Source organism: Aquila chrysaetos, chromosome 26 (genome assembly GCF_900496995.4).
Source record: "Aquila chrysaetos chrysaetos chromosome 26, bAquChr1.4, whole genome shotgun sequence".
Taxonomy (NCBI): domain Eukaryota; kingdom Metazoa; phylum Chordata; class Aves; order Accipitriformes; family Accipitridae; genus Aquila; species Aquila chrysaetos.
In genome coordinates this window covers 10,410,284-10,435,713 of record NC_044029.1, presented here as the reverse complement: position 1 = coordinate 10,435,713, position 25,430 = coordinate 10,410,284, and the positions used below count along the sequence as shown (strand labels likewise).

Here is a 25,430-nt window from a genome sequence, read left to right as displayed (position 1 = left end):
GAAACTCCTAGTCATCTTGAAAAATGGTTAAAAACTGTTTAGAGGTTTGCATCTTTTTATTTTCGCAAAATAAGAATAACTGAATAAATCTTAAGTGAAATAGATGCTATAAAATTATATACAAAAATTGATCAAGGCATTTATATCTGCTTAAATCTGGTTGCTTGGATGGCATCAAGAAATGTGCCATGAATTGTAAAGGCAGCAAGCTGAGGCCAGGATTGCATCTCAGGCTTAGAAACTACATAGTGAGTTCTGTTCACCCGAGACACTTGTAAAAGCTGCGGGGAAAAGACATTGCTGCAGTGAGACATGCGTTTAAGACATGCAGTGTAAGGTATGCGTGGCAGTGTGCGGAGCTTCATTACTCCAACTCCCTCAGCAATACAGTTCTTATTGCAGAGACTTGGCACGCAAGGAAACTGCTTGTGCTGTTGTTAAGCACGTGCACTGTGGAAATCAGTCCCCGTGAGGTGGCCTGCTACGCTTATGCAGTCTGCTGGTGTTCCCCATTGTGGGATGAAGTGCTGGCATCACCCCAGTTTCTTCCATAGTCCTTGCAAGAGGGGGAGCACAGTGCACATGCAGAAGAGGAACGGTGGTTTCTACAGCCAGCTGCCTTTGGAAACACATTTTTTGGGTTCTCATGGAGACCACCAAGGATTATTCTCCACTGTCCATCTGAGGCAGACTCAAACCCGATTAGAATACAGGCACTGGCTGGAGCACTTGAATGCGTCTGCCATGCCCTACGTTTCGTCACGTTTTGTAATGTTATATGGGCAAGAAATCAGATTTAGGTTGTGGCAGCAAGACAGGCAGAGCAATTTATATAGAAATACTGTAGTTAGGCACCATAATTCTCTGATAACTTGGATCCCACAAGATGTTCACCAGGTTTTCTTGCTGCAATTCAGCTCTTCCCTGCTGCTATTATAGTCCTCTCAACATTTGCACAAAATAGGCCTTGCATGCTGTGTGAAAAACAGCTTACCAGGAACTGAACTGTGGTTTTTTAGCTTTTTTCAAAGCTCTTCATCAGTCTGTGTGTCTGGCTCAGGTAAAGTAAAAGAAATGAAAAGCTATGACCCATGACCTCTCCCACAGCAGAGGTGTAGTAAGGAAGCAGAAAGTGAGAGGGGGTTGATGTGGCAGTTTGGAGGTGACAAAAGTTTTCAGCATTGGTAAAAAAAGGCATATGTGGAGTTAATCTGTTCTAACAATGCTATGGTAATTATGATACCATCCTTTGGCATATCTTCCTCACAAGCCACAGTGAAAGAGGGAGAGGAGAAGGGAAAGGAAGAATTTGACCCTGCATTCTTTTTTGTTGAGCTCAGGGACTACTTTGACTGAAAGCTACTCAGAGTAGAAGAGGCAAGACTATGGCTCTAAATCTTCTGGTCATTTCAGTGGGTTCAAGGTGAGGCCCACAATGTTTACACAGATTAATTGCATACTAATAATTTTTCCTTCCTTAAGAACATTTCAGGTTCAAACCATGAGGCAAAGCTTGTTGGATTAGAACCATTCAGCCCCTATTTTATCAGCGTCTCTGCATTTACCAAGCTTGGGAATGGCAATCAGTTCAGTAATGCTGTCCAGTTTACAACGATGGAATCAGGTTAGACGTGACTTTTTCTAAGCTGCTGTTCTGTTTATATATATATTTTCCTTGTATGGCTGAACAACAGTCTTCCTCTTCTCTCTGAAGAAAAGGTAATGTAACACTATCTCATTGTCTTCTGCCTGTGTAACGCCGATTCACATTCCTATTGTACCGGATAGGCTGGGTTTGAAGTTTGATGTCGGAAGTGTAGAATTAGAAATGTCCTCATCTGAAATGAGAGGCTTATATGGCTACTATAAATCTTTTAATAGCATCACAGATAAAGGGAGGAAAATTAGATAGATATCAGTCTTTGCAGATCAAAGTGATAATTCAGATCCCTGTGAAAATAACTGAAACTTTAGCAGTATCGAAAGCAGCTGGACAAAAGATTGGCAAATGAACTGGAAATCGTATTAAACAAATACAAATTTTTAACATTTTTTATAATTTATTTTAAGAAGGGAAGCTAGCCACTAATTAAATATCCTAATTTGTTAGATCTTATTCTTCCTGACAACTGGGGAGGACTAAGCAATATAGCTGGTTTAATGAATTAATTATGTGCAGTTTTGTCTTGTGCCTTCTACATATCTTTTGAAGTTGCAGGTTGTTTCAAAATGAAAAATTTTATCACGTGAAAGTGAATATTCAACATTCACTAAAGGCAGCCCAGGATCTCTGTGAGTTTGTGAAACTGGCCTTTGTGCAAAACTGTAGTTCCTTTGCAAGGTCAGAGCAATCCCCAGGCTCTTGTACTTTATAAGGGCTGTCAGTGCCAGGGGACTAGCATGGGTTAGGGGGCTGTGTCTGAACTCCCAGGTTCCTTTATACTGACAGCAAAGGGAGCAGACGAAGTATCAAAAGATCCCATATGGTGACTACAGTTTTTCAAGACCACACTTCCAGTGAAATATTCTTTCCAGAGTGGATAAAACAGGGGTTCTGGGAAAAATTATGCTGTTGATTGTACCCAGCAGTTACAACACCATGAGAAATCTAGACCATTGCTGAACTGGTTCAGGTTGGCGGTTGGATCCCTGCAGCTGGAGGTTGTCCTGCCTGAGAGCCATGGTCATCCATCAGTTGTCTCATTTCATCACTGACATTCCATACTCATGGTACTTTCTTCAGAATTGCTGGAGAGACATTGCCCACGGGAACATGGTCTAGTCATTTTACAGCTTTTTCTCAGATTTTATGCTTGGCTACTTGCAGCATTGTTTCCTTTCCCTCCAACCCATATTTTGGGCAATTGCTGGATCAGTTCCTCACTGAGTTCATCTAAGGATTCTGTCTCTAGTCTTTATTATAAGTGCTAGTTAATCTTCTTTCTTCTGCAGAGGCTGCTTTTTAAAGCCAGATTTTTCTTTGAACTCTGAAAAGAAAATTAATAATTTTAAAGAGATTCATTTACCTCTGTGCAGTGATAATGAACATGTTGCCCTCTATTCCTGGTACCTCCCTGACAGTCTTTTCACTATTTTATGGATTCCTGGACATGTTTCAATAGAGGAAGTAGGTTGGGGCACCCTTCACTATGTATTATTTTCTCTTAGCTGGTACAGCCAGCAATTTAGCCTTTTCTGAGATACTTAAATTCATTCTTCTATTTAATCAATTGTTCACAGATAACTGCTCTATTTGCAGCATGAGTATAATATTTGTTACCTTTAATTAATTTTTTAATGAGAATTTAAAAAAATTTCTCCTGCTGGAACCAGCAAGGAGATGGGGAACAGTAAGGTAATAGCATTGATATGACAGCTCTGAAACCTGCCCAAGGACTTCTGTCGTGCCTTTTCTGAAAGGACAGAGAGATATGATAAAGTGCCTAAAAGAAAGCAAGCTAACAGATAAATAAGGAACTTCTGCTGTTGATACTGTTGTGGAGTATGTATATGGGTTTCATTCTATTGTGTATGTTTTACTATACTTCGATTAAAAAAACATGGGGAAAATATGAGCAGATGTGAAAATAAAATTGGAGCACACAACTAGGAAAAAGCCAAATAAATGGCCTCTTCTGTTTCAAGTACTAGCATCAGTCATGTTCATAGTAGTTGGAAATGAACCATCTAATGAGGATGAAGACATATTTTTGTTCTCTCAATGTGTTTCTTTTATCAATTTGTCTGCCACTGGAATGTTTGACCCTTGCTATAACTTTGTGTCTGCTTCTCTGACTATATTGTTCTGTGATTACCATTTTAAATGTGTGGGAATGTTAATCTTTCATGCATGTGTATCTTTTAAGTACCAGATGCTGTCCAGAATGTTCATTGTATTGCAAGGAGTTGGCAATCAATCCTAGTGCAGTGGGATCCTCCTGCTTCATCCAACGGTGTAATTACTCATTACATCATAACAGTTGAAGGAAATTCTACAAGTTTTTCATCTTATGATACACTGCATACTTTTAGAAATCTGCTTTCCAATATTACTTATCAATTTAAAATAAAAGCTGCAACATCTGCTGGTGATGGTGAAGAACAGATATGCAATGCCAGTACGCTTCCAGAAAAAGGTAACAAATTATTCAAGTTAATTCTTTTGTTTAATTTAAATGATGACTATGAAACAAGCAGGCCTGAAATACCTGCTTCAATTCAGACAATTAAATCCTTCTGTTGTTTAAATTTCTTGCTAATAGTGGATGAGGAGAAACAGGGCTTCCTCTTTCTCCTGTTTTAGAATACACTTGGTGATGAGAATTTGTTGCCACTTAAAAAAGCACATAGAGAGTGCCTTTTTCTGTGTTGAGTTTGCATGATTAATTTATTAATTTCTGATCACTTTTTTTTTTTTTTGTCTTATAATCTCTGCTTTGTTCCTAGTGCCTTTAGCATATTTGATACTGTAAGTCTGAAAAAATTTGGGGGAGCAAAATTTTTGTTGCTTTGTTTCTACCAGCAGCCAATACTATGACTTAATTGATTGACAATAAAGCTCTTGAGAATTTGTGCAACTGAGAAGAATTTAACTTCTTCAAGCAGACTTTGTCATAACTCTTGATGAACAGGATTTTTTAGCAAGAAAGAAAATTGTGAGCTAAATCCAAAGAAGAATGTAGGCAGGTTTTTTGACATTGGAGTAGAAAATTGTCACCCAAAGTCTGTCTTCCTTTCTCTCTCCATGCACACTTATCACTTCACCTAATCCTGGCTGTGCTTTCATTTGGCATCTGAAACTCAGAGACGAAATTCTGTGCAAAATACAGTGTTGCTTCTGTGTAAATAGCTATGTGCCTAGCTTCTAAACTGGAAGTGGAGAGGAGCCCAACTCCCAATCCAGGAAGAAAACGCCTGTTTCAGTTCTCATCCCCAGTTAGGGATGATTTCTACTCTTGGGATTATTTCTCTTGTTTTTTCTTCTTCAGTGATAGTTTAGTACAAAAGTCAGAAAAAGACTTCACCTTCCTACTGAGTTACAGGAACGATTACTGCATTTAGTTCCTTTTTTTTTTTTTTCCCTCTTCAGTGACGTAAGTTCATGCAGTGGACTTGAGGAGCTCTCTGATTTGGAACAGCTGGATCGTTAGGAAAAATGGGGGTGGGAAGGGGGAGCACGACTGTATCACCTGATTCTTAGAAACCAAACCTAGCTTTGGTTATCAAATAACTTAAAAGATGAGTTGTGGCTCTCATTCTTGTATATATTTCAACTCAAAGAGTGAGTTTCACTCAGTTCTGTCAAATGATAAACACAAAAGTCTGTGTCAGCAACAGGGTTTAGGTTCTGGATGACAAGTGGAGGGGGGAGATCTACTATGCAGACTTGAATCAGACATCTATACTTGGAGAACAGACTTATCCTGACACTTAGACTTCATGATGGTAGCTTCCTCACCAGCATGCTCCTCTTTAGGTTCAGCCTTTGGATCTCTCCTATTCACAAAGCCCTAATGCCCTGCTCTGAGCATTGATTTCCACACTTCTTAAAATTAGACTTGCAGATGTGCATGTCTGAATGAATCTAGACCACATCTGTATCGTCAGCTGAGCTACTGCTGCTTTGGTTCCAGATCAAATGGCTAAGCTCCAAACGAGGACAAGCAGAGCAGCCCCTTGCTGGCGTAATGGGGCCAACAATGTGAAAGTAGCGAGGGTTGTACTTTGATGACTGCCCCTCCTCGTAATACAGTCCATCCCACTAAAGCCTGGCCACATCCCCTATTTGAACAATGAGGTGGCACATTCATACCTGTTTCTGGTAAAAATGTTCTCTCTGAACTGACTTCCTCATCAACAACAGCTCCCCTACAAATTCTGCCATTTTCTGATCCCTGCTGGTCCACTTCTGTCTGGCTCCTTTAGGAAGATTTAAGACTTCTGCCTGGGTCATCCACCTTCTTGTTTGCTCAGAAACTCCTGTCCATCAGCAGGCTTCAAAATCCACTTCTGAAGGAAGCATTGTTTAAATATTGGAGATGAGCATACTCATATCTTACAACGTCGGCTAGAAATACTGTAGTGAGCTTAACTGCTGTGCTGAATGTGGATGCACGCAATCGTGCACCTAAGTACACTTCTCAACTGGGTGTGTAACTCTCCACTCTTTCTTTTAAATCGGGGCTGCTGAACAGCCAACCCTGACTCAGAGCTCGAGCAAGACAGAAACTGGGAATGAGTATGCAGACAGGTGGGCTGATGACCAGTTAAAACTGGACTTGTCCAAAACCTGAAGGTCTTGTAGGAGGTATGTTGCCCTCTGGTATAGAGGAGAACAGGAGGCTTCCCAGGTACCTCACTTCTTGGAGGATGGTGGAAAGGCTTCTAGTAGTGTTAAAGAAGCCTGGCACCTGGGAAAGTTAATTGTTCGGATTTCTGAGAAATTTGGGGTTGGCTATTAATTAGTGCTTGAGGAAAGCCTGGAGAAGCTGTGGATGTGGTATTAAGCCTGGCCTTGAGAGACAGACTGCTAGTCTGTTGTGGTCTGTGTTACACAGAGTTGTACGAGCAAGAGGAAAAAAAACAGATATTATTTTGTAACAACACGTGGCTTATGTGTCTTATCACTGGGAGTTTTCCGAAGTAAAGGATTTATACTACAATACATGTATTTTTTTGCCACATACACTGTGCAGACCCTTTCTTGCTGTTTTAGCATTGGCTTACATGTTGTTGCTTAGTCATATTTACAACAAACTAGTTATTATTAGGACATTTCCTTAACTGTGTGTTTGCATGAATTGTTTTGTGGTGACTGGGTACTAGGAATTGGAGATTCATGGATGGGAATGGAAACAGTTTTATAGCTGTTGTCAGCTTCTTATTTATGGTGGTCTAAGATTAGTCACAGAATATGTAGCCAGCACTGAGTCACTGACAATGCATTTATTTCTGACATAAAGTAAAATTGAATTTGGCTCAGTGTCTCACTGCATAGTGTTTGACCTTTACATTCTTAGCAAGATTATTTGCCTTTCTTTGAGGTAAATTTGTTCATATCTGGGTACAATTAAACATGAATCATGAAGATTAAATTTATGAGATTAGTAGTGTTTTATGTCTAATCTAGATCCGTTGTCACGGTAAACCACCTCGGCCAGGCTGCAGTATGTTATAAAAACTGTCAGCTTTGTAGTGGTAGTATTACTTTGTGACTAAATATATTGTAAAGGATATGAAAGATAATATAGCACGTACACATGCATAAATGAGTTAGGATTTTATGACTGAATAGCTATCCTTGGATTATTTTCAAGAAAATGCACATATTAAAATGAAATTTCATTAAGGTTGAGTGAGTTTTTAGAAGGGAGGAAGAGCCATAAAATGGTAGGAAACATCTCCAAAAGGCACACTAAAGCTGTGAAGATTCAGTTAACTCACAAGTCTGGGACAAGTATAATAGTCATTCAGTTAAGAATTAAAATAAAACAATTAAAAAGCCACTTGGGGTGTTCAAAGCGTGAATAATAAAAAGAAAACTGCTGCTGCTTTCAATTTTTTTAATTTAAATTTTTCTTGATAGACTTCTTCTCTGAAAATATTAATCATATTGATTATAGTATTAAGACATGCAGAGTAATTTTTCCCTCCTTACTGCTAGTCTTGCTGACTATTATAACTGAACACAGAGTCCTGGAACAGGTTGAGGCCCCCATTGTACTGTGGTGACAGTCCTCACCATTTGTTTTCTACTAAACAGAGATTAAGTCATAACTTAATTTCAAAAGAAATATAGCTAGAAATTTGTCCAAGAAGCATTTTTTAATTTAATCTGTGCTCGATTTTGCTGGCCAATAATGACTTGTAGCTATACACAGAAGTATGCCTTGTGCATGAAGGAGAGTAGTGCCTAAAAGGATTGGTAATGGGAAAGTTTCTTAGGTCTTTTGGTGTGGAGGTGGCAAATTAACATCATCTGTTATTACCTGTGCACAAAATGTCTTTACTCTCTGCACAGGGGAACCTTTAAAGATTCTGGTTTGTATCTCCAGGATGGAGGTGCCCATTGGAAATTGTGGCCCTGTTTTTCATCCAGGCCTGCAAGGAGCACAAAATGTAGCAGGGGCTTAAAGCCTTCTTCATATCCGAGGAAATGCTCTGTTTCCTTCACAGTAATCCTTTTCTTAGGACATGGCAGCTCTGAGTTGGAGTTACATGAATTTCCTCATTAACTTCTGAAGAGAACTACAGATGACTGTAATGCACTGGAAGAAATATTTAAGCCTGTACCCTAAAGTGGTCCTTAGGGCCCCAAGCATGATGTGCAGTGCAGTGTGTTGGCCTGGTTATCCAGAGGAATCAACCTACTGCAGAGCCACAGCATTGGAAATGGAAGAGCTTGGGTGTCCCCTGTCACTACTACAGATACGAGCAGCGTGTTTCACATGTTCAATCAGTGCTGCAAGTTCATATTTCCAAACTGTATTAAAGTAATAGCATCCAAAAACTGCATTACTAAGAACCTTTGAAACAATTCTTTCCAAGGTGACCAAAATTGATTTTTTTTCCCCCAGACTTTAATTTTCTTTATGTAATGTGGAAAATGTTTTAGATTTTCTGATTAGTTGCTGTGTCCAAATGTAAGTTAATGGCTTTGATGTTGAAGGCAAATCTTCACTAGACAAATGTAGTGATCACTTGGTTGCTGCCAATTAAATTGTATTGATGTTATTTTTATAAGCAGGTAGATAAAAATGGAAAAATCATATAGTGTAGGATGAAGGAATTTTTTTTTTTAAGGACTAGGTCAAGTTTGCATTAATGTATAAGAAATGGTGGTGACATATACATACTAATCTGACATTGAAAGTATTTACAGGTCAAATACATTGTTTACTGAGAAGTAGACAGTGGTCCAGTTTGTTGGAAAGCTGAGCATTCTAATTTAATTTAAGACTCACGTACTGACAGCTTTTCACTACTTTTCTAAGCTTAGTTTAAAGATGTGCATTTCTTCCTAGATTTGTACGATTTGATTTTTCAGTGCTTAGATCCCACAGTTAGAGACTGAGTTTTCTAATGTCCTAAGGACTGAGAAACACGGTCCAGAGAGGCTTTTTTAAGACATGTTCTCAACTGTGCAATTTCCTTTAAAGCATGTCTGATAGTATCAGTCCCAAGTCATGGGAAAAATAGTCTACAGTTTTTTACATTTTTATGTTTGTAAAATCATTTGGGACCTATTTGTGATGTCCTTATTCATACTGAGCAGGACTTTATATCATGATGAGTCCCCCTGAAGTTAGCAGTCTATACTAGAGTAGTATTTAGTATGATCAGGGTTATCAGCTTAACCCAGGGAACTCCTTTGGGTGAGTAATCTTTCAAAAATTAATAGAGATAATCAATACAGAATATTACTTTTCTTTTCAGATACCTCCATCTTCTGAAGACTTTTTGTTGTGTGCCCACTGCTATCTGTTCTACTTTGTTCTTCACTTTCCTCCTATTGATGCTCTTAATACCACCCAACAGACTTCTAGGCTGCCGCTGTTCTTTTAATCCAAACTCCAGCTACAAGCAGCTGTTCTGTAGGCAGACTTTTTTTTATTAACTTCGTTAGGAACTATGCCGTATCATATTACCGTCTTCTGTTCCCGGCCCGTGCAGCTGTAGTCATTGCTTTTCACAGAAGTCTTTACAGAAAGCCGTAACTTCTCTTTTTTCTCAGTAGATTTTTGTGTGTGTGTCCTTTGCTGCCCTTAGGTTATCTTTGCATTGTGAATAAGATTTTTTTCTACCCAGTATTTCTGTTGGATTAAACCAGTTCCACTGGCCCAGTTCAACTTGATCAGAGTCTTTGCACAGTCCTGATGCTTTTTCTACCAGGCATTTCCTTTCATTTAGGTTCTCAAATAAAAACTTAATCTCAGAGCAGTCCACCAGCTTTGGAAGGGCTGATTAGCATTGCAGCCAGACGAGCGTAGGGAACCGGGGCCAAGATCTGTGAAAGTAACTTCTATTTAGGTGCTTAGCTTCCTGTCAACTTCAGTGGGAGTTCAGGCACGTAAATAGGTTTTAGGAGCTTAAAATCCCATGTGGATCTGGCTTCAGGCACTTTTTGTTGGAGTTTGGCCATCATGGGAACAATGGTGGATGAACCTGAAAATACCTCATTCATCCTCCAGTCCAGAAACTGAATTCACCAGCATTTCACGGCCAGCCTCTCTGCCAGCTCCCTGGCTGGCTTTCAGAAGCTGAATTAAAAGCTATTAAATGGAAAACGATAGAGTACATTGCACCAAAATTTTCAGACTTTGAAAAACTCTCTACTCCCAAAACTAGTTGAATGATAGCAAAAGCAATATAATTCAATAGGGAAAGACTGTCAGATATGTTGTGATGAGACTTAAGGGGCCCTACCCGTGATTCCAGGGAAATTTAAATATGGGATTAGCACTAGAATGCCAGCTAGCTAATCAGAGCACAGTCCTAGACAATTAGTGTCCTACACTACTACAAACACAGCCTTTTTCATGCCTTTTCTTTAAGTGCATCTTTCTGCAGGAATAATAATAAAGTTCCTGTTAGGCACATATCAAAGCAGCAGTGTATAAGAGCAGATACATAAGTCTTTGTTACAGTTCCAATTTAATCTGAAAGAATAATTGACAAAGATGCAATTTTTTGCTTTAATTGTTTTTAGTGTGAACAGTGATCACTTCATCATAGTTGAGTCATGTTTAGAAAATTTAAACAAGCTGCGTGATTACTCTAGGAAGCATGGAATGGTTTGTTCAAATCAGTACCATCTGTGGACAGAAAAAGTTGGGGGAATTTTAGTCATTCTTGAGGAATGGAAATCTGATTCTCCATGCTAGAGTAATTGTAATCCTCTTTGTATCTGTAACCCAATAGCATAGTTGTCTTGAAATTGTCTCATTGAACACAATCATCAAGTGCAAGAGACACTGTGCCACTGGGTGTCACTGCTCCTCACTGTGGCCCTTGGAGCAAACCACTTTCATTTCCTCCGGATTCAGATCACATCGTTTCATTTGCTCTAATAAGAGGTTACATTTATATTTGATTTGTCTATGTAGGCAATGAGATAAAATGGACTAGATTTTAAACTGACTAATATTTAAGGGTCTGATTCCATTTTAAGTTCCGTTTAGGCACTGGCAGAAAAATTTCCTGTGTCTTTTGCCAACTGACACTTTCTTTTCTGGGTTACAAATATTTTGTTTATATGGGTCTTAGTAAACTGGAAAAATGATGACATAAAATAGCAATAAAAGCTTTTGTATGAAAGAAGTGCTTGTCTAATCTGTCTGTTATCATGATACCTGCAAGTTTACCTTTCAAAATGGTGGTTTTCATGTAGTGTTACCCACAGGGATAATCACAGATAATATCTTCTGCCTTGTGAGGGTAATGTCTATGGCCTCCCTCTGTAGCCAGTGGGAAAAAGGACAGATGGAAAGAGAAATGTCATTTTTCTGCCTTCCATTCTTTCCCCCGCTCTCTGGGAGTTTGTCTCTTTCCACAAAATACAAGGAGAGCTCATGGAGGCTGGCTTTATTAGACTTTTGATAGTCTGTGCGAGAGCCCACAAATCAGAGCCACTGTTATTTTTCCTGATATAATTTCCAGTTCTGTGAAACTGCCAAGCGTCTTTTCCATCTTTACTGCAACATTGCTAGCTCTCAATTCTTTTTGATGTCATCATCCATGTTGAAACTGGGGGAACAGGGTAGCCTCCTTGAGAAGGAAAGCCCACCATGCTGGCTAGAACATGGGCACTGCTCTTCCAGCCTGTGACTAGCCTCTTTAACCTGCCTCGTTTTAGGTGCAGAGGCTGCAGTTGTGCCAGCCATGGCTCTACCAGCTGCACATTTGAGCAAGTGAAGGTATATATTCCCACCTTCCTCTTGGCACCCAGCAAGCAACCAGTTACTATCTACTTTATTCCAAGCCCCTGTTTCAGTATTTGATCCAGTCTTTCATTTAAACTGGAGTATAGTCCAATAATCACTTTTCAGCAGATGGAAGTTAGTAATGGTAGACTAAGAGGCATTAGAGCGAGTTGTTTCCATCTCCACGTTGCATACTTTCACACTTTTATTCCAAACCTGCCGATGCTGGCTGTTGCCATCGTAGCAAGAGTTCCTGGAGTCGTGTGCCTGGGAAGGTGAGGTCATATTCCTTATAAAAAAAAAAGAGTAGTTCCCTCTGAGTGAGAAGGAGGAGAGTTTAATTTCCTTAAATTCTTTTAATTTTTATCTGTCCATATGTCTTTGGAATTGCTAACTCTTAATTTTTTAATTCCTGGTATATGTAGTATTGAGTCTTAAAAATACTTTAATTCAAGTTCAGAGTGAGACTGGGTGGTAACTTTTTTTTCACTCAAACAGTTTTATCCATTCTATCCCACATTTTATCATTGTCATAATTGAGTGTGTAAGATTCATATTCTTTGCAGTATCTTAGATATTAATAGCTTATATTACAATAGAGTAGAGGATTTTTTAAGGAAAAATACAGATTTTTTTTTTTTATAGTAACCATTGAACATTTCTCTGCCTTTACTTTCCATTAACTAATGGTCAAACTAAGCCCTTTCTTGTAATTTACACTAGTACCAAATACAGTTTATAGAGCTATTATGAAAATATTGCAATGTTTATTTTTTTGAAAGTGGACAAACTGAATATTACATCTCCAAAACTGTGATCAAGCAAGAATGTTACTGCCTGCTTTGTTTTTATTTACTACTTCCTGTACTTCTCTTCACGCTAAGAACAACAGAGCAAAACAGTTTCAATTTTGACAGCATGGAGTATGATGATGAAAGTTGTCTCCAGCAACAATCTTTTTCTTAGGCAGTTTGTTCTTGTTTTGTTTCTGTTTAGTGTGTAGCAGGGTGGGAGCACATGGGGCTGTTGCATGCTGCGATGTTGTGTACGCATGTGTGAGAGCTGAGTGGAAGGACAGGGAAGTGCCCACGGTTCCTGTGCCTTGGCTCCTCTCCTGCAGGCTCCACCTGCTTTGGGCTTATTTGAAGGGATTTGAATTTCTCAGCATTTTCATCATCACGACTTGGTTTGACTCAGAATTTACATTTCTTGTTAAATATTCATATTCAGTGGTGAAGCTTCAGCTTGTTATATTGTGATGATTTCTATAAACAAATTGTTGCAGATGAAAGCAGAGATCGGATATTCCCACAAGGCTGAAAAAAAATTGAGAGTTTTATCTTTCTTCCACAGAAACGTTGGTTTGGGATCCTTTTATTCTTTATGTAAGCCTTGGGGCTTCTTCAGTTTCATTTTGAGGATGTATCGTGTTTTTCTTTTACCAGTGATACTTCTTACCCCAAAGACTCTAAAGCACTCTTTAAAGCTAAGTGCACAAAATGATTTCCGAGCTGATTTCTCTGCACAGTTTTTGCCACAGAGAGTATTAGGATTATCTTACAGAGTCTTAGAGATAATATTAGCTTACTGTATGACTATGTGATATAGCACAAAACCATATGTTGCATCCAGTGTGTGAGAGCTGGGAGTACACTGTTGGCTTAATATAGATATAGATAAATGTGTGTGCATATGTGTATGTGTATGTATGTACATACATTCACTACTTCTGTCTCCATGCACATGAATATAACCTGTGTATACCCACGTATACTTATGTATATAAATACATGGGAGGAAAGTTTATGGGAAGTTTCTTTTTTTGCTTTGTATTGCCGTATTATTTAGCTTTTCCTGTTAATTTAGTTTGTTGTTTGCATGCATTGATACTTTCCATTCAGAAGGTGAAACAGGACATTTATAAAACCTTGAGGTGTTGCTTGAGGATTTCATATGTTACCAAGAGAGAGGGAGACAAATAAGTATTTCTAAGTGAGAGGTGAGGAATCCCAGTTAGCAACAGCAGTAAAAGATGCTATGGGTAGGCCAAAAATAACTTTGCTTGATATTCCCTCCCTCGGTTGAGACATAGCCCCAAATGTAGCAACAGCAATGTCACACCTCTCAAAGCTGCCCCTGCCCCTGCCACACCTAAAAGTAGTTTTCTTTCTTTCAAAAGCTACAGTAAACGTATGCCAGCTATATATGTACACTGTGATTTACACCAGTGGAATTACTCCCTATTAACCATATGAAATTGAATCTTGGTCTTTAGACATGCTTATTAAGATATTTTTTCAACACTGGATAAAAGGGTTATAGTTGCAATCACTTTTCATTCAAATGAAGATATCTTACAAGTGTTTTAATTTGTAGTTCCTAGTGCTCCCAGGGATATTGGTTTTTCCAATGTGCAATCAACAAGTGTGACCCTGAATTGGAGATCACCGAAATCTATCCTTGGCTACTTTCAAAACTACAAGATTACAACACAGCTACAGTCCATCCGCTGCAGTGACTGGGAATCTAAGGAATGTATTGAATATGAGATGCATCAGTATTTATATGAAAATGTAGTGGATGACTGGCTAGAAGAGACAGTGTATGGACTGAAAAAATACAGATGGTACAGATTTGCAGTTGCTGCCAGTACGAACGTTGGTTATGGCAGTTCTTCACCTTGGATTTCTACACAAACACTTCCTGGCTGTAAGTAAAGATGTCTGCCATGTGTCATAATGCTAAAACAGTGTGATGTTCACCTGAATAAGCCACACTTGGTAGAAGTTATTTCTTCATAGACCTACAATATTGGTAAAGTTAGTAAGAGTTTATTGCAACTCTTCACATACGTAATATCATGATATAAATCATGTGGTATGTATGCATACTTGACACTGCATCAGATTTTAATGCCTCTTGTATGCTCTACTTCTAGTTACTGCTTACCCAACAGCAATTTCATTTCTCAGCCCTACTCCACGTCTAGAATTGATAAATCTGAATTTTGACTATTTTGGGTTCATATGCCATTTTCAATACATTTTCATATGTGGGGTGTGTCAATGAAAAGTAGTCTTTTTTTTAATTCCTTGACTAAAAGTCTGTTCACTAACATCGTAACAGTTTCCTGAAATTCTGTTGTATGTTCCTGGCAATAGAATTTAAGCAATAGTTTCAGAGGAATTAAGATTTCTTTCTAACAGCATATCCCCCTAAAGAGATTACAAATCAGAGTAGCCATGTAACACCTGCAGGACTGCCATGACACATAGAACTGTCATGTCTCAGCTGAGGATTTCGGTTTCCAAGTGAGAGAAGAGTTAGTTGTAACAGATAAGTCATCACAAGATATTTGAGAGAAGGGGACGTGAAACATAAATTATTTAGGCAGTTGTCATGGGGACATATGACCTTCCCTCCCAGTCTGCAGCCAGCCTAGGTCAGAGCACATCTGAGGTCCGGCCTCTGGCCTGTGTAAAACAATTGAGAACCACCATGAGTGGCCTGCCTAAATCACAGCTCTTTCACTCCTTTCCCCTTCCAAAGTAATCGTAATAGAGATACGAAGGACTTAAACAGCTGTGTGCCAAGGACTGTTCAATGGTCCACATACTTATTTTGTTCCATTCATGTTTTTGCAATCATGTGATGTGAATTCAGGAGGCTTTTCTATAATGTTCCTCACAGTATCTGTGCACTCTCTGTACAGCAATACATCCATCTATCCTTAAATACCTCACAGTTTTTTCTCCTAGATAAGGAAATATTGTTGTCTTCATTTGCAGATGAGAAATTGCAATAGAGAAATTCTAAGCCCCAAGGGGCAAAGAGATTTGGACACCGTGATAGTGAAATCACAACAGCCCATTTTTCACATAAAGCACAGAAGCAGTCCTTTGGATTGAGAAGTACTGGAATCAGCTGCAGAGTCGTTCTCATGTGCATTTACTTTCTTTGTCCAGCCGTTCTTGTGGGGATGCTATGCCTGTAAATCAATGGAATATTTTAAATGAAAGTGAAAAAAAAAAAAACCAAAACCCCAAACATTTAACCCCAGATGGAGCAGAAAATAGCTAACAGAAGTTGTGCAACTCTTGAGCTAGCAGCTCTGGGGTGATTTCTTACTATTAGATGGATAGATCTCAGCTGCTGACATATGTAAATACTTCTCTTCAAAAAATTGTTGCTGAGTTTAGGAAAGTTAGAGATTTAAACTGGGCAGACAGGCAGATAATGAAAACACATGTAATTACATAAAGTTAGGATCCCCTTTATGATTTCCTCTCTGGACAGTGATAATTTGCTTTAAGAGAGAACTAGTTTCCCATCAGTCGCACTGAGGAGACGGTAGTTAAAAGTATAAAAATCTGATTAGACTGCACAAACCCTTTCCATACCAATACAGTATTCTTCTCAGCAACAGGTCCTCTGTGTGCTGTATTAGCTAGTTTAACAAATGGTGGTGGGGTAGAAGTTAAAACAGTTCCACCAGTTCTTCCAGCCCAAGCGTCTGGGGCTGCTGGCCTGTGTCTGTGGTGAGGGAAGTGGGCAGCAACAAATTTCCTGTGAGCTACATCAGTGACACATCAGGAGATGAGCTGCTTATAAAACACGCCGCTGGGGAGTCACGGAAGCATGGGCACTACTCCAGATACCATGGCTGCGTGCTGGTGTTTTTCCTGGGGTAATGGCAATCAGCTGAGGAGGAAGAAAAGAGGAAGGTGACCTGTCACGGCTGGGTAGCCAGCTGGCAGCTCCGGTGTGCTTCAGCAGCGCCAGGAGCCTCCCTGAGCAGCGGTTGATCTTTAGCAAGGGCAGGTCTCTGGCTACCTGACCTCATACTTTCCACAGACTAGTCTTTAGAAATATTGTTAAACAGACTAAAACCCATCAGTTCCTTTTTTTCTCTTGCAAAGGGTACTGCCTGTAGGAGGGAAGAGAAATTCAGGATGCTCAAAAAACTGAGCCGGCGCTCTGGGCAGCCTTGCGGAGTGTATCCAGAGAACAGGTGTCGATCCCCCTCTCCTCTCCCTCGTGGACAGGGCCAAGCATCCTCTGGATTAGCCTGCTGGTACACAGCCAATATACATGGTCTGTTAGGGCTTAAGGGTGCTTAGCTGCTATGTAAAATACCCTGAGTACTTAGCCCATAAAATCAATGGGAGTTGTGTTTGCAGATTTGAGGGCAGAAGTTAGCCACTGTTTCTGATTTTCAAGAAATGCCTCTGTAAGACATTGCTTCTGCCAAAGGGAACGTTACCTTGGTTGTGAAACAATAGTAAAATGACTTTTCTTCAGCAATAATTGGGTTCTCAGAAGTTTGTGGTTCTCCCAAGCCTAAAGAAATTACTACATTTATTATACTCATATTCAGGATGTTACGGCTTTTAAGCTCAAAACTGTTAGACTCATTTCCCAGAATATAAAGAGATGAAACTTCAGTAACAGCAAAAATTACATAACAGAAACCCTAAATACTCTCTACAAGTGCTGAGGATTTGACTGTTGTGCTAAAGCAGAAAAGCCTAGTAATTCTGAATATTCAGTGACTAAGGTGAAGATCTTAGCTATTTATTTCAGTTGTTCATTATGAAGGTAAATCTAAGGCTACAGGAAATCTTTTTAAGATTCTTTAACTTGTTTGCAAGTTTCAAACAAAAAAATAATGGCTGTGTTTTGTACGGAAGGTGGTTATAGTGTTACTCCATGGAAAATGTTATAGGTTGTTCAGTACAGTCCAATTCTCACATCACACAGATAAACAATTCAGCCTTCTGTCTTGCAGATTATCCTCACAGGAATTGTCTTACTGTCTCATAAAGTAGTTTGATGGCACTGTTATTACTTAGCTGATGGATTACCCAAGAGCCAAATCTACTCTGCAAGATGAAATATTTTCAACATAACCTAGATTTATATAGTTACCAGTACAGAAGATCACAGTGTTGTGTCACAGTAAGGGAAAGGGCAAGAAATGTTTTCCATAGCTAGGGAAACTTTGTTCCCTCACACCTGCACTTACCTCAAGTTTCATTTTTACATTTATAAGGAAAATAACGTTGGCCAAACTTGTGCTTTCTAAGAGAAAAATCATTTTGGAGGGTCAGTGTTAGGTGGAAAATGAACGGCAGTGAGATCAGTGACCTCAGTTTGGATCTCGTACAGTTACACAATGCAATGCTTTTTGGTAAACTGCCAAGTCTCCTAATGCCAGGATATACTGAGATACAAAGGAAAACCCCAGATGTTCAAATGTCCCATGAAGGCTAGGACATAGATGCATGGGGCAGAGGTTTATGCTTCTCTTTTCAGCACCTTCTTTCTTAATCCCTGCTGATACCCAGTTGCTTGGTATACTTAAAGAAATGTTTCTGTGTGGTGAAAAGCAATGAGATTTTTATCTCTTGTTGTATGCCCTTTCTTCTGGCAGGTTTTGCCTGAGAGAACTTGTTCTTCTTTGTTCCTTTCATTGTCTCAGAACTAAACATTGGAAAGTAAATATGGCCTAATGTAAGATATAAATGTTTAAATATAGGTAAAAGTAACCTAGGTGATTATAAAATGAATATAACTGAACCTCACACTTAATTTTTGTTGGGAAACAGAAGAAGTCTTAACCAAACTGGCAAGCACAAATTTCTGTTAGAAAACTGGAGTATTCAGTCTTCTTTTTGAGGATTATGCTAAATGATGGGCTATCCAGACTTATCTTCCAGCTTCACTTAACTGCTGCCTGAGCATCAGGACACAGATGGATGGGAAAGATGACCCTGACCTCCATAAGACCCACATTCCTGTGCAAGGATAGAAGCATGATAATCAGGAAATGATGGTTATTAGTTACAGAAAATGCATTATTGTGAAAACCAGGAGAAAAGTGCTTATGAGAGGAAGTGATTGGATTATGGGGGAATGAGAGAATAAGACTAGGTCATTTCTACTGAGTAAATTGCTGTGATTTATAAGAGAAAGGGTATAGTGATATCATGGCCTCGTATTGAGTAGGTTCATTTCACAAACAAACCTAAATCAGAAAGTGGCAGTTACCCACTGAAGCAAACACAGTTTTTAAAAAGATGGTTTTTGTAGACATGAGACACATTAGACACATTTCATTTTCTAGTTTTCTTTCTAATTACACAGGTTTTTTCAGAAAATATTCCTATATTTCAGTGTCATTCAGTTAATGACCGATATTGTACTTTTCATGATGAAAATAAACCCGGTATTAACACTTAGATGTATTTTAGATAAGTATCTTAAATACAGCATACTCAATTATAATTTTCTTGCAAAGATCTAAAAATGTACCAAATATAAACTGCATGTGGGAATTATCCATATAAATAACTTCAGGTTGGATAATTTGTTGATTAGATTATGCTTTAAAATTATTTCACACCATCATTGTCTAATGCATAAACCTAAAGTGGCTTCTGCAAAAAAATATTGAGAGATTAAACGCTCCATTAATGCTATAAAAAAGTAATGGAAAATTGTCTTTGGAAACTTGGTTGGTTTGCAGACTAAGGCTCGTGAAGCTATAGATATCATTTTATACCATTTTTCAGAAATTTCGGCTGACGATAAAGGTAATACCACTGCCATAGTTACTGAAAGCATTGTTTACACTAAAAGACACTGTTTGAGCAACAAGTCTGACACATTACCTGCAAAATAAGCTTAATTTGTGCTAATTGTAGTTTTTAGGGAACGTGCTTGCCCTTCTATTTTGTTTTATCTGTTCTAGCTCCCCACTCGACAGCCAGCCTTCTCTGAGCAGTCTCCTCTTTCACCACCCCTCCCTCATGTGTTTTCATAGTTCATTCAGTTACACTCTTCATTCAGTTGTTCCATGCTATTCAGTATTTTTGGGGACTGCTTCCAATGGCTGAATTTGATCCTGTCTACAAAGTCTAATATATTCCTGCTAATCCCAGCACAGCAATCTACCTCCTATATCCAACACCCTAAACTCCTGATAGCACCTTATCAACTCCCAAATCTTCCTGTTTTATTCTGCAACCATGGTGGAAAATTTTCACCTTCACAGTGCAAAATTTTATGATTTCTCTTCCTTAATTTTTCACACATAAGTTCAATAGCTACATATACTTCCTTCCATGCTATTTTTCCTTTTCCTGACCTGTTTTCTACTTAAAAAACTAAGTAGCCTTGTATACACTCCAATTTTCCTCATTAAGCCCTCTTACCTAATGATTAATGGTGAAAAAAATACATATTCATGCATTAATCATGTTTGAGAAACTAGACTGCATCTTCTCATTAGGATAAATATGATTACTTTTATCATTTTTTATAACAGACTGTTCACAGATATGTGTTAATCATAGCTGTATTTTTTTTTCTGGTAGATTAAAAAAAAAGGCACAAAAAAAAAGTCCTGGAAATACATACAAATCTGTTGTTGCTTCTGTAACAGGCTGTTCATTGATACATATCACCACGGTTGTCTTTTTTTTGTAGTAGACTCCCCAAAAAAGGCACCATGGAGCCAAGTTCTGGCCTTATCTACAAATCTGTTGTCTCTTCTATTCCAAATTCTATTTTCCTGAAATTTACCACGGTCATTATGAAAAAGTAATACCACTTACTGAGAACTGCTGTGCTGTTATTATGATTTCATTAATTTCTTATTCATGAATAAGAAATAACTAGGTTAATTCACATATCACCTTGACAAAAGGCAATTTTAGGAAAATCCCATTTCTTAATGTGAACATTCTTGCCCGCTTACAATTCCTATTGCTTTTGTGTGTGTGTTTTCCAGAGTTTCTCAACATGTTAAGAATAAGTTGAAATGAAACCTAGAAAATATTTTTTTTCTGTATAAAATTATTCATACTAGTACTTTCCAACATTTCTGGAAATTTTTTCTAGCATGCAGAAGACCTTGTGTTTTCACAATTTCTTGTTCTTTGAATGATTCATTCGATGTAAATGAATATATGATGCTTGTCTATTTGTCTAAATAGTTGTATATATTTTGCTTGTCATGCAAAATAAATATAAATAACTTGTAATTAAAAAACCCTATAATTTCAATTTAAGATGAAGTTGTAGCCAGTTCAGACTGTAGAAAACTTGCAGTAATTGCAATGAAAGATGTGTTTCTAAATCACATTGTATGCTTTATATATGAGAAAGAAAAAATGTTATAATTATTTAAGCAGTGTATAATGGTAAATGTGTGAAAAAAGTTTTATTTTCAAATTGAAAAATAATCTCTACTGGCCACTAAAATTACTGGGTTATTTGTTGTGAACTTCTTTGGCCTTGACTCACATACATATCTTTTTCTACAGCTCCAGATTCTCCTCCAGAAAATGTGACTGTTTTAGCTACATCTCCTCACAGTATTAATATCAGCTGGAGTGAACCTGTCATCATCACCGGACCAACATGCTACCTCATAGACATTACCTCAGTAAGGCAACTCTGTTTTATTGTTGGTAGTTATACAGATGTTTGGTGATATAAATACAGATGTTCTTACAGAAATTATAGGACAGACATAAACTAGATTGAAAACCAATATGACTGTGTCTATTTCCACATAAACTTCACTTAAGAATTAGTTGTACATTTATAAATTTCTTAATGGGAGATAAATTAATTATGTGGTATTAAAAAATGTGTGCTAATAAGAGGTCTTGGAGAAAAAAAGGTGCAGCTATAAATGTATACAGGAAAACAGTAGCTGAGCTTTGTGGAGGTGTACCTCTTTCTAACAATACTGATGCTGTTTACCAGTAAAAATAATAATGATTTTTTTTTCTTCAAAGGAAGGAAAAGTTCATTGTCATGATTTTACAAAGCCAAGTGGAAAGCCTAGCAAAAGGAAGTGACTTGTACAAAGTTACACCGCATCAGAGGGCGAACTTTAAAATCAAACTAGGTTTCCCACTTTCCACTTGGTCCTCTGTCCATCAGATTAGCTGTATTTTGGTAGCACAGTAATAACACTTCTTTCTCCTTGATCTTTATAAGCAAAAAAAAAAAGCTGACATAAGAGAAAAGCTCTAGTGGCCTTTCTCTTTTCATCCCCTACTCCCCTTACAATACTCCTTAAAACAACCATTAATAAACCTCATTTCCTGCCCTGTGGCAAGATATGAAACTTTCTAAGTTTGAGCACATGAGTAGTTTTAAGTAGGGTATAGGTTCCCTGTTCTTCCAGAAATTATACAGGCAGGGCTATCAGTGAAAATGGGAAGCAGTTTACCCAGGAAAACTTGCTGTTTGCAGCTTCAAAAATCCTGAATCAGTCTGTTAGATAAATAGGGGAAGAAATTAAAGACCACTTCAAACTATTTAAAGGTTTTAAATAGAAAGTTCTTTCAATTTTCTGAGAAGAAAGTAAGACTATTATGTGTATATTTTCAATGTTTCTGAGTTGTTCATAAGATTTACAGGTATGATAAAACATTAATGCTGAGATATTTGTGCAATCAAAATTTCTAAAGAGATCAGTAAAAAAGTACCCAATATTTTTAAGCTCCTCAGTAAAGTTACAAGAGAGTAATGTGTAGTCCTGCTATTTTCTTTTCTTCTAACTTCATTGTTCAATATGTAGACTGCAATCTGTTCAGTTCTGAACACACTTACCACAGCAGTAGCATGACAGGATGAAGAATGTACAATAACAAGGGGAATGCTAATAGGGAAGGAATGGTTCCTTGGCCTGTTGGGTAGGTCGCTAGAAACTAGGTAACAATTTTTATTTCTCCTTTGCTGAAGTTAGAGAAGACTTTTTCGTTGTGAAAAGTTCCTGTCACTTTTGACTAAACAGCATTATAGTACATCAACAGAAAAAATTACTTTCATGCTTTTGATAAAACTTCCAAATTCAATTTTCAAAGCTTGATTTTTTGTGTGTAATATTTAATCAATTTGTATTTAAACAATTTCTCCTCTGTCTGATATGTCCTAAATTATAAACAGGATGTCATCTGATTCTACACTATGAAAATGTTATAAATACCTTATCAATATAAGTTACAGCAAAATTCCTAAAGTAAGATGAAGTATGGAATGTTTCATGTGAGCCTGCCAGCATTCGGAAGGAACTTAAAAACCTGTTTTAAATGTTCAGTTTGGAGGGCTTTGGTGGTGTTTTTACAAAGTGGTGGGTTTTTTTCAAATATATTTCAGATATCTAGCTTTATATTTAGGAATTCCTTGTAATTAGATGTCATCTGTCTAATGATCAGTAACTACAGGTGCCAGTTCTATAGATAATCATCTTAGTAGACAAATCTATTCCTTCTTAAAGGCCAATAAAGCTGTCACAATCTTTTTCAGTGAAAATTTGAGTATATATTTTATTGTCCCAGTGGGAAATTTTTTATGAAGACTCCAAATTCCACAAACTTCCTGTATGTATAAATTTACTCATTTTAATTCTCAACTGAGTATTTTTAAGGATTGAAAAAAATAGGCTCGCAGAACCGAATAATTTCAGATTTCTACTCTGTGACATCTTTATTCTTAAAAGATAATAATTAGTATTCATTAGTGAATGGGTTCTGTTTAAATTGCTAGGATGTTCCTTGCAGTTTTACAGATCAGAAAAAACTGAAAAGTACTCCCTCATTATTATTCCTTCAAGTCATATTTTAGTTTGTCTTGCTGCCTACTATAATTAGTAGTCCTGAATAAAGTATTACTGACAATAAGTAAGGAAGATGGAACTGAACCATTAAACTTAAGGAAGAATAGAAATACATTTAATGATGTAGTGCTGTGATTGTATTTTAGCTCTTGTATAAATATTTATATGGCAGACTTTTGATAGCCAGATAGGAAAAACTGTTTCAGCTCTTGATGACCATCCCAGGAAATGAATGTCTGTTTAGTCCATCAGAAAGTTTAGTTCAGGTTAATTCTCAGTGGGGATAGATGCATATCTGTCAAATAAAAGGTATGCTTGAACTATTCTAATGTTTTAGCAGCTGCATTTAATACAGATTTCATCCAGTGGGAAAACTACTGTACAGCTACCTAATCCTCTTTTCAAATTACACACTGAAGAAACAATAATGAAAACATCATTAACTGAAGTAGCGGGAATAGACATAAAAAGAATTTTGCAAATGATATTTGATCAAACACTAGAAAAGCTCTCATTTTTTCCTTTTTCTCCTTTTTTAAGCTAACATTAGAAGTGATTAATTGGATATAAAGCCCAACACTGTAGATTTTTCTATAGAACTACAGATTATTTGAGATGTAGGGATGATAGGGATCCCGAGATGTAATCCAGTCCATATCCTGCTCTAACGCAGAAACAAGCGTACCTAAAGCCCTCCTCACAAATGACTCATTATCCTGTTCTTAAAAATGTCCAGTGCTGAAAGTTGCTCAGCACCCCTCAATACATTGTTCTAGTTTTTAACTAAACTTATAGGCGTAGTTTTATTTACATATTTAGGTATATCATTGCAGGTTTTGTCATTTTTAATTCTAATCTTTTTTTGCTGCACATAAAATTTCTCTTTGTGTTTTCATGAACTAGAAACAATGGATTATCTTCAATTCAGTATCATCCTTTTTTATATTTTGAAGTTATTACTGCCTTCAATCATCCTCCCTTTTCTAGATTGAACCCCAATTATTTCTGCTTTCCAGCTTTTTTAGTGAGGGAATTACTTCCTCCCCACTGTCTTACAAGTAGTGCTTCTATTAATATATCCCAAGAGGAACTGCACTTTCTGCAGTCATATCAACATTATATATTGCTGCCCAATTTTCTTTTTGTTTTTGTATTCCAAACAATTTTCTGCTATATAGAGCTGCTCATCTTCTGGATCTTTGCCTAGTTCGATTCCCATTTCAAGTCACTACAACTCCCTTGGACCAGTGTCTACCAATTGGTTCATGTTTGCTTGGTGGAAGATAGCACGAAGCAAACAGTCCATTTCCTTAATCCCATACTACATGAAGTGCTAAGGAGGCAACACATGGGTGAGAAGGGAGCGTACTCCCCTGTGCAGCTTTCTAGTCTTGGTAGCTAGAGACTTCTTGTGAACCCTTTTATGTAAATGGTTAGAAAAGTGGAAAGATAAAAGTTAAATAAGGTGTTCAAATAATAATGTCTTGATTTTGGCTGTTTCAAGTCTCATAATAATTTTTCTTTTATTATTATTATTTTACAGGTAGATAATGACAATTATAAAGCTCAATTTCTGAAGACAAATAATGAGGGTAAAGTCTTAGAAATTTGTGATTTAAAAGCATTTACAAGGTATTCTGTAGTAATCATTGCCTTTACGGGGGACGTTAATGCTGCACTCCTTGAAGGCAAGGCTAGTTCTCCAGTAATTGTCTCCACTTTTGAAGCAGGTTTGTATTTTTCTCTACTTTATATGGATCAAACTTTGCAGTTTTTCTTACACCTGACAAAAAAAAAAAAAGAGTTTTGAACACATGGTGCACTTTTAATGCAGATTTGTGCTCACAATATTTTTTCTTTAATATTTAAAA

General features: G+C 37.6%; 1 protein-coding gene across 2 annotated transcripts in view; it reads left to right on the top strand.

The window, feature by feature from the left end:
• PTPRQ (protein tyrosine phosphatase receptor type Q) overlaps window positions 1–25,430 on the top strand; it is a 111,291-nt gene that overhangs the window by 45,997 nt on the left and 39,864 nt on the right. For both annotated transcript variants that reach the window (XM_030003179.2, XM_030003178.2), the window contains exons 24-28: window positions 1,483–1,624; window positions 3,867–4,136; window positions 14,298–14,630; window positions 21,251–21,372; window positions 25,103–25,289. In XM_030003179.2, coding sequence (XP_029859039.1) covers window positions 1,483–1,624; window positions 3,867–4,136; window positions 14,298–14,630; window positions 21,251–21,372; window positions 25,103–25,289 — 1,054 coding nt within the window. The remainder of the gene's footprint in view (window positions 1–1,482; window positions 1,625–3,866; window positions 4,137–14,297; window positions 14,631–21,250; window positions 21,373–25,102; window positions 25,290–25,430) is intronic.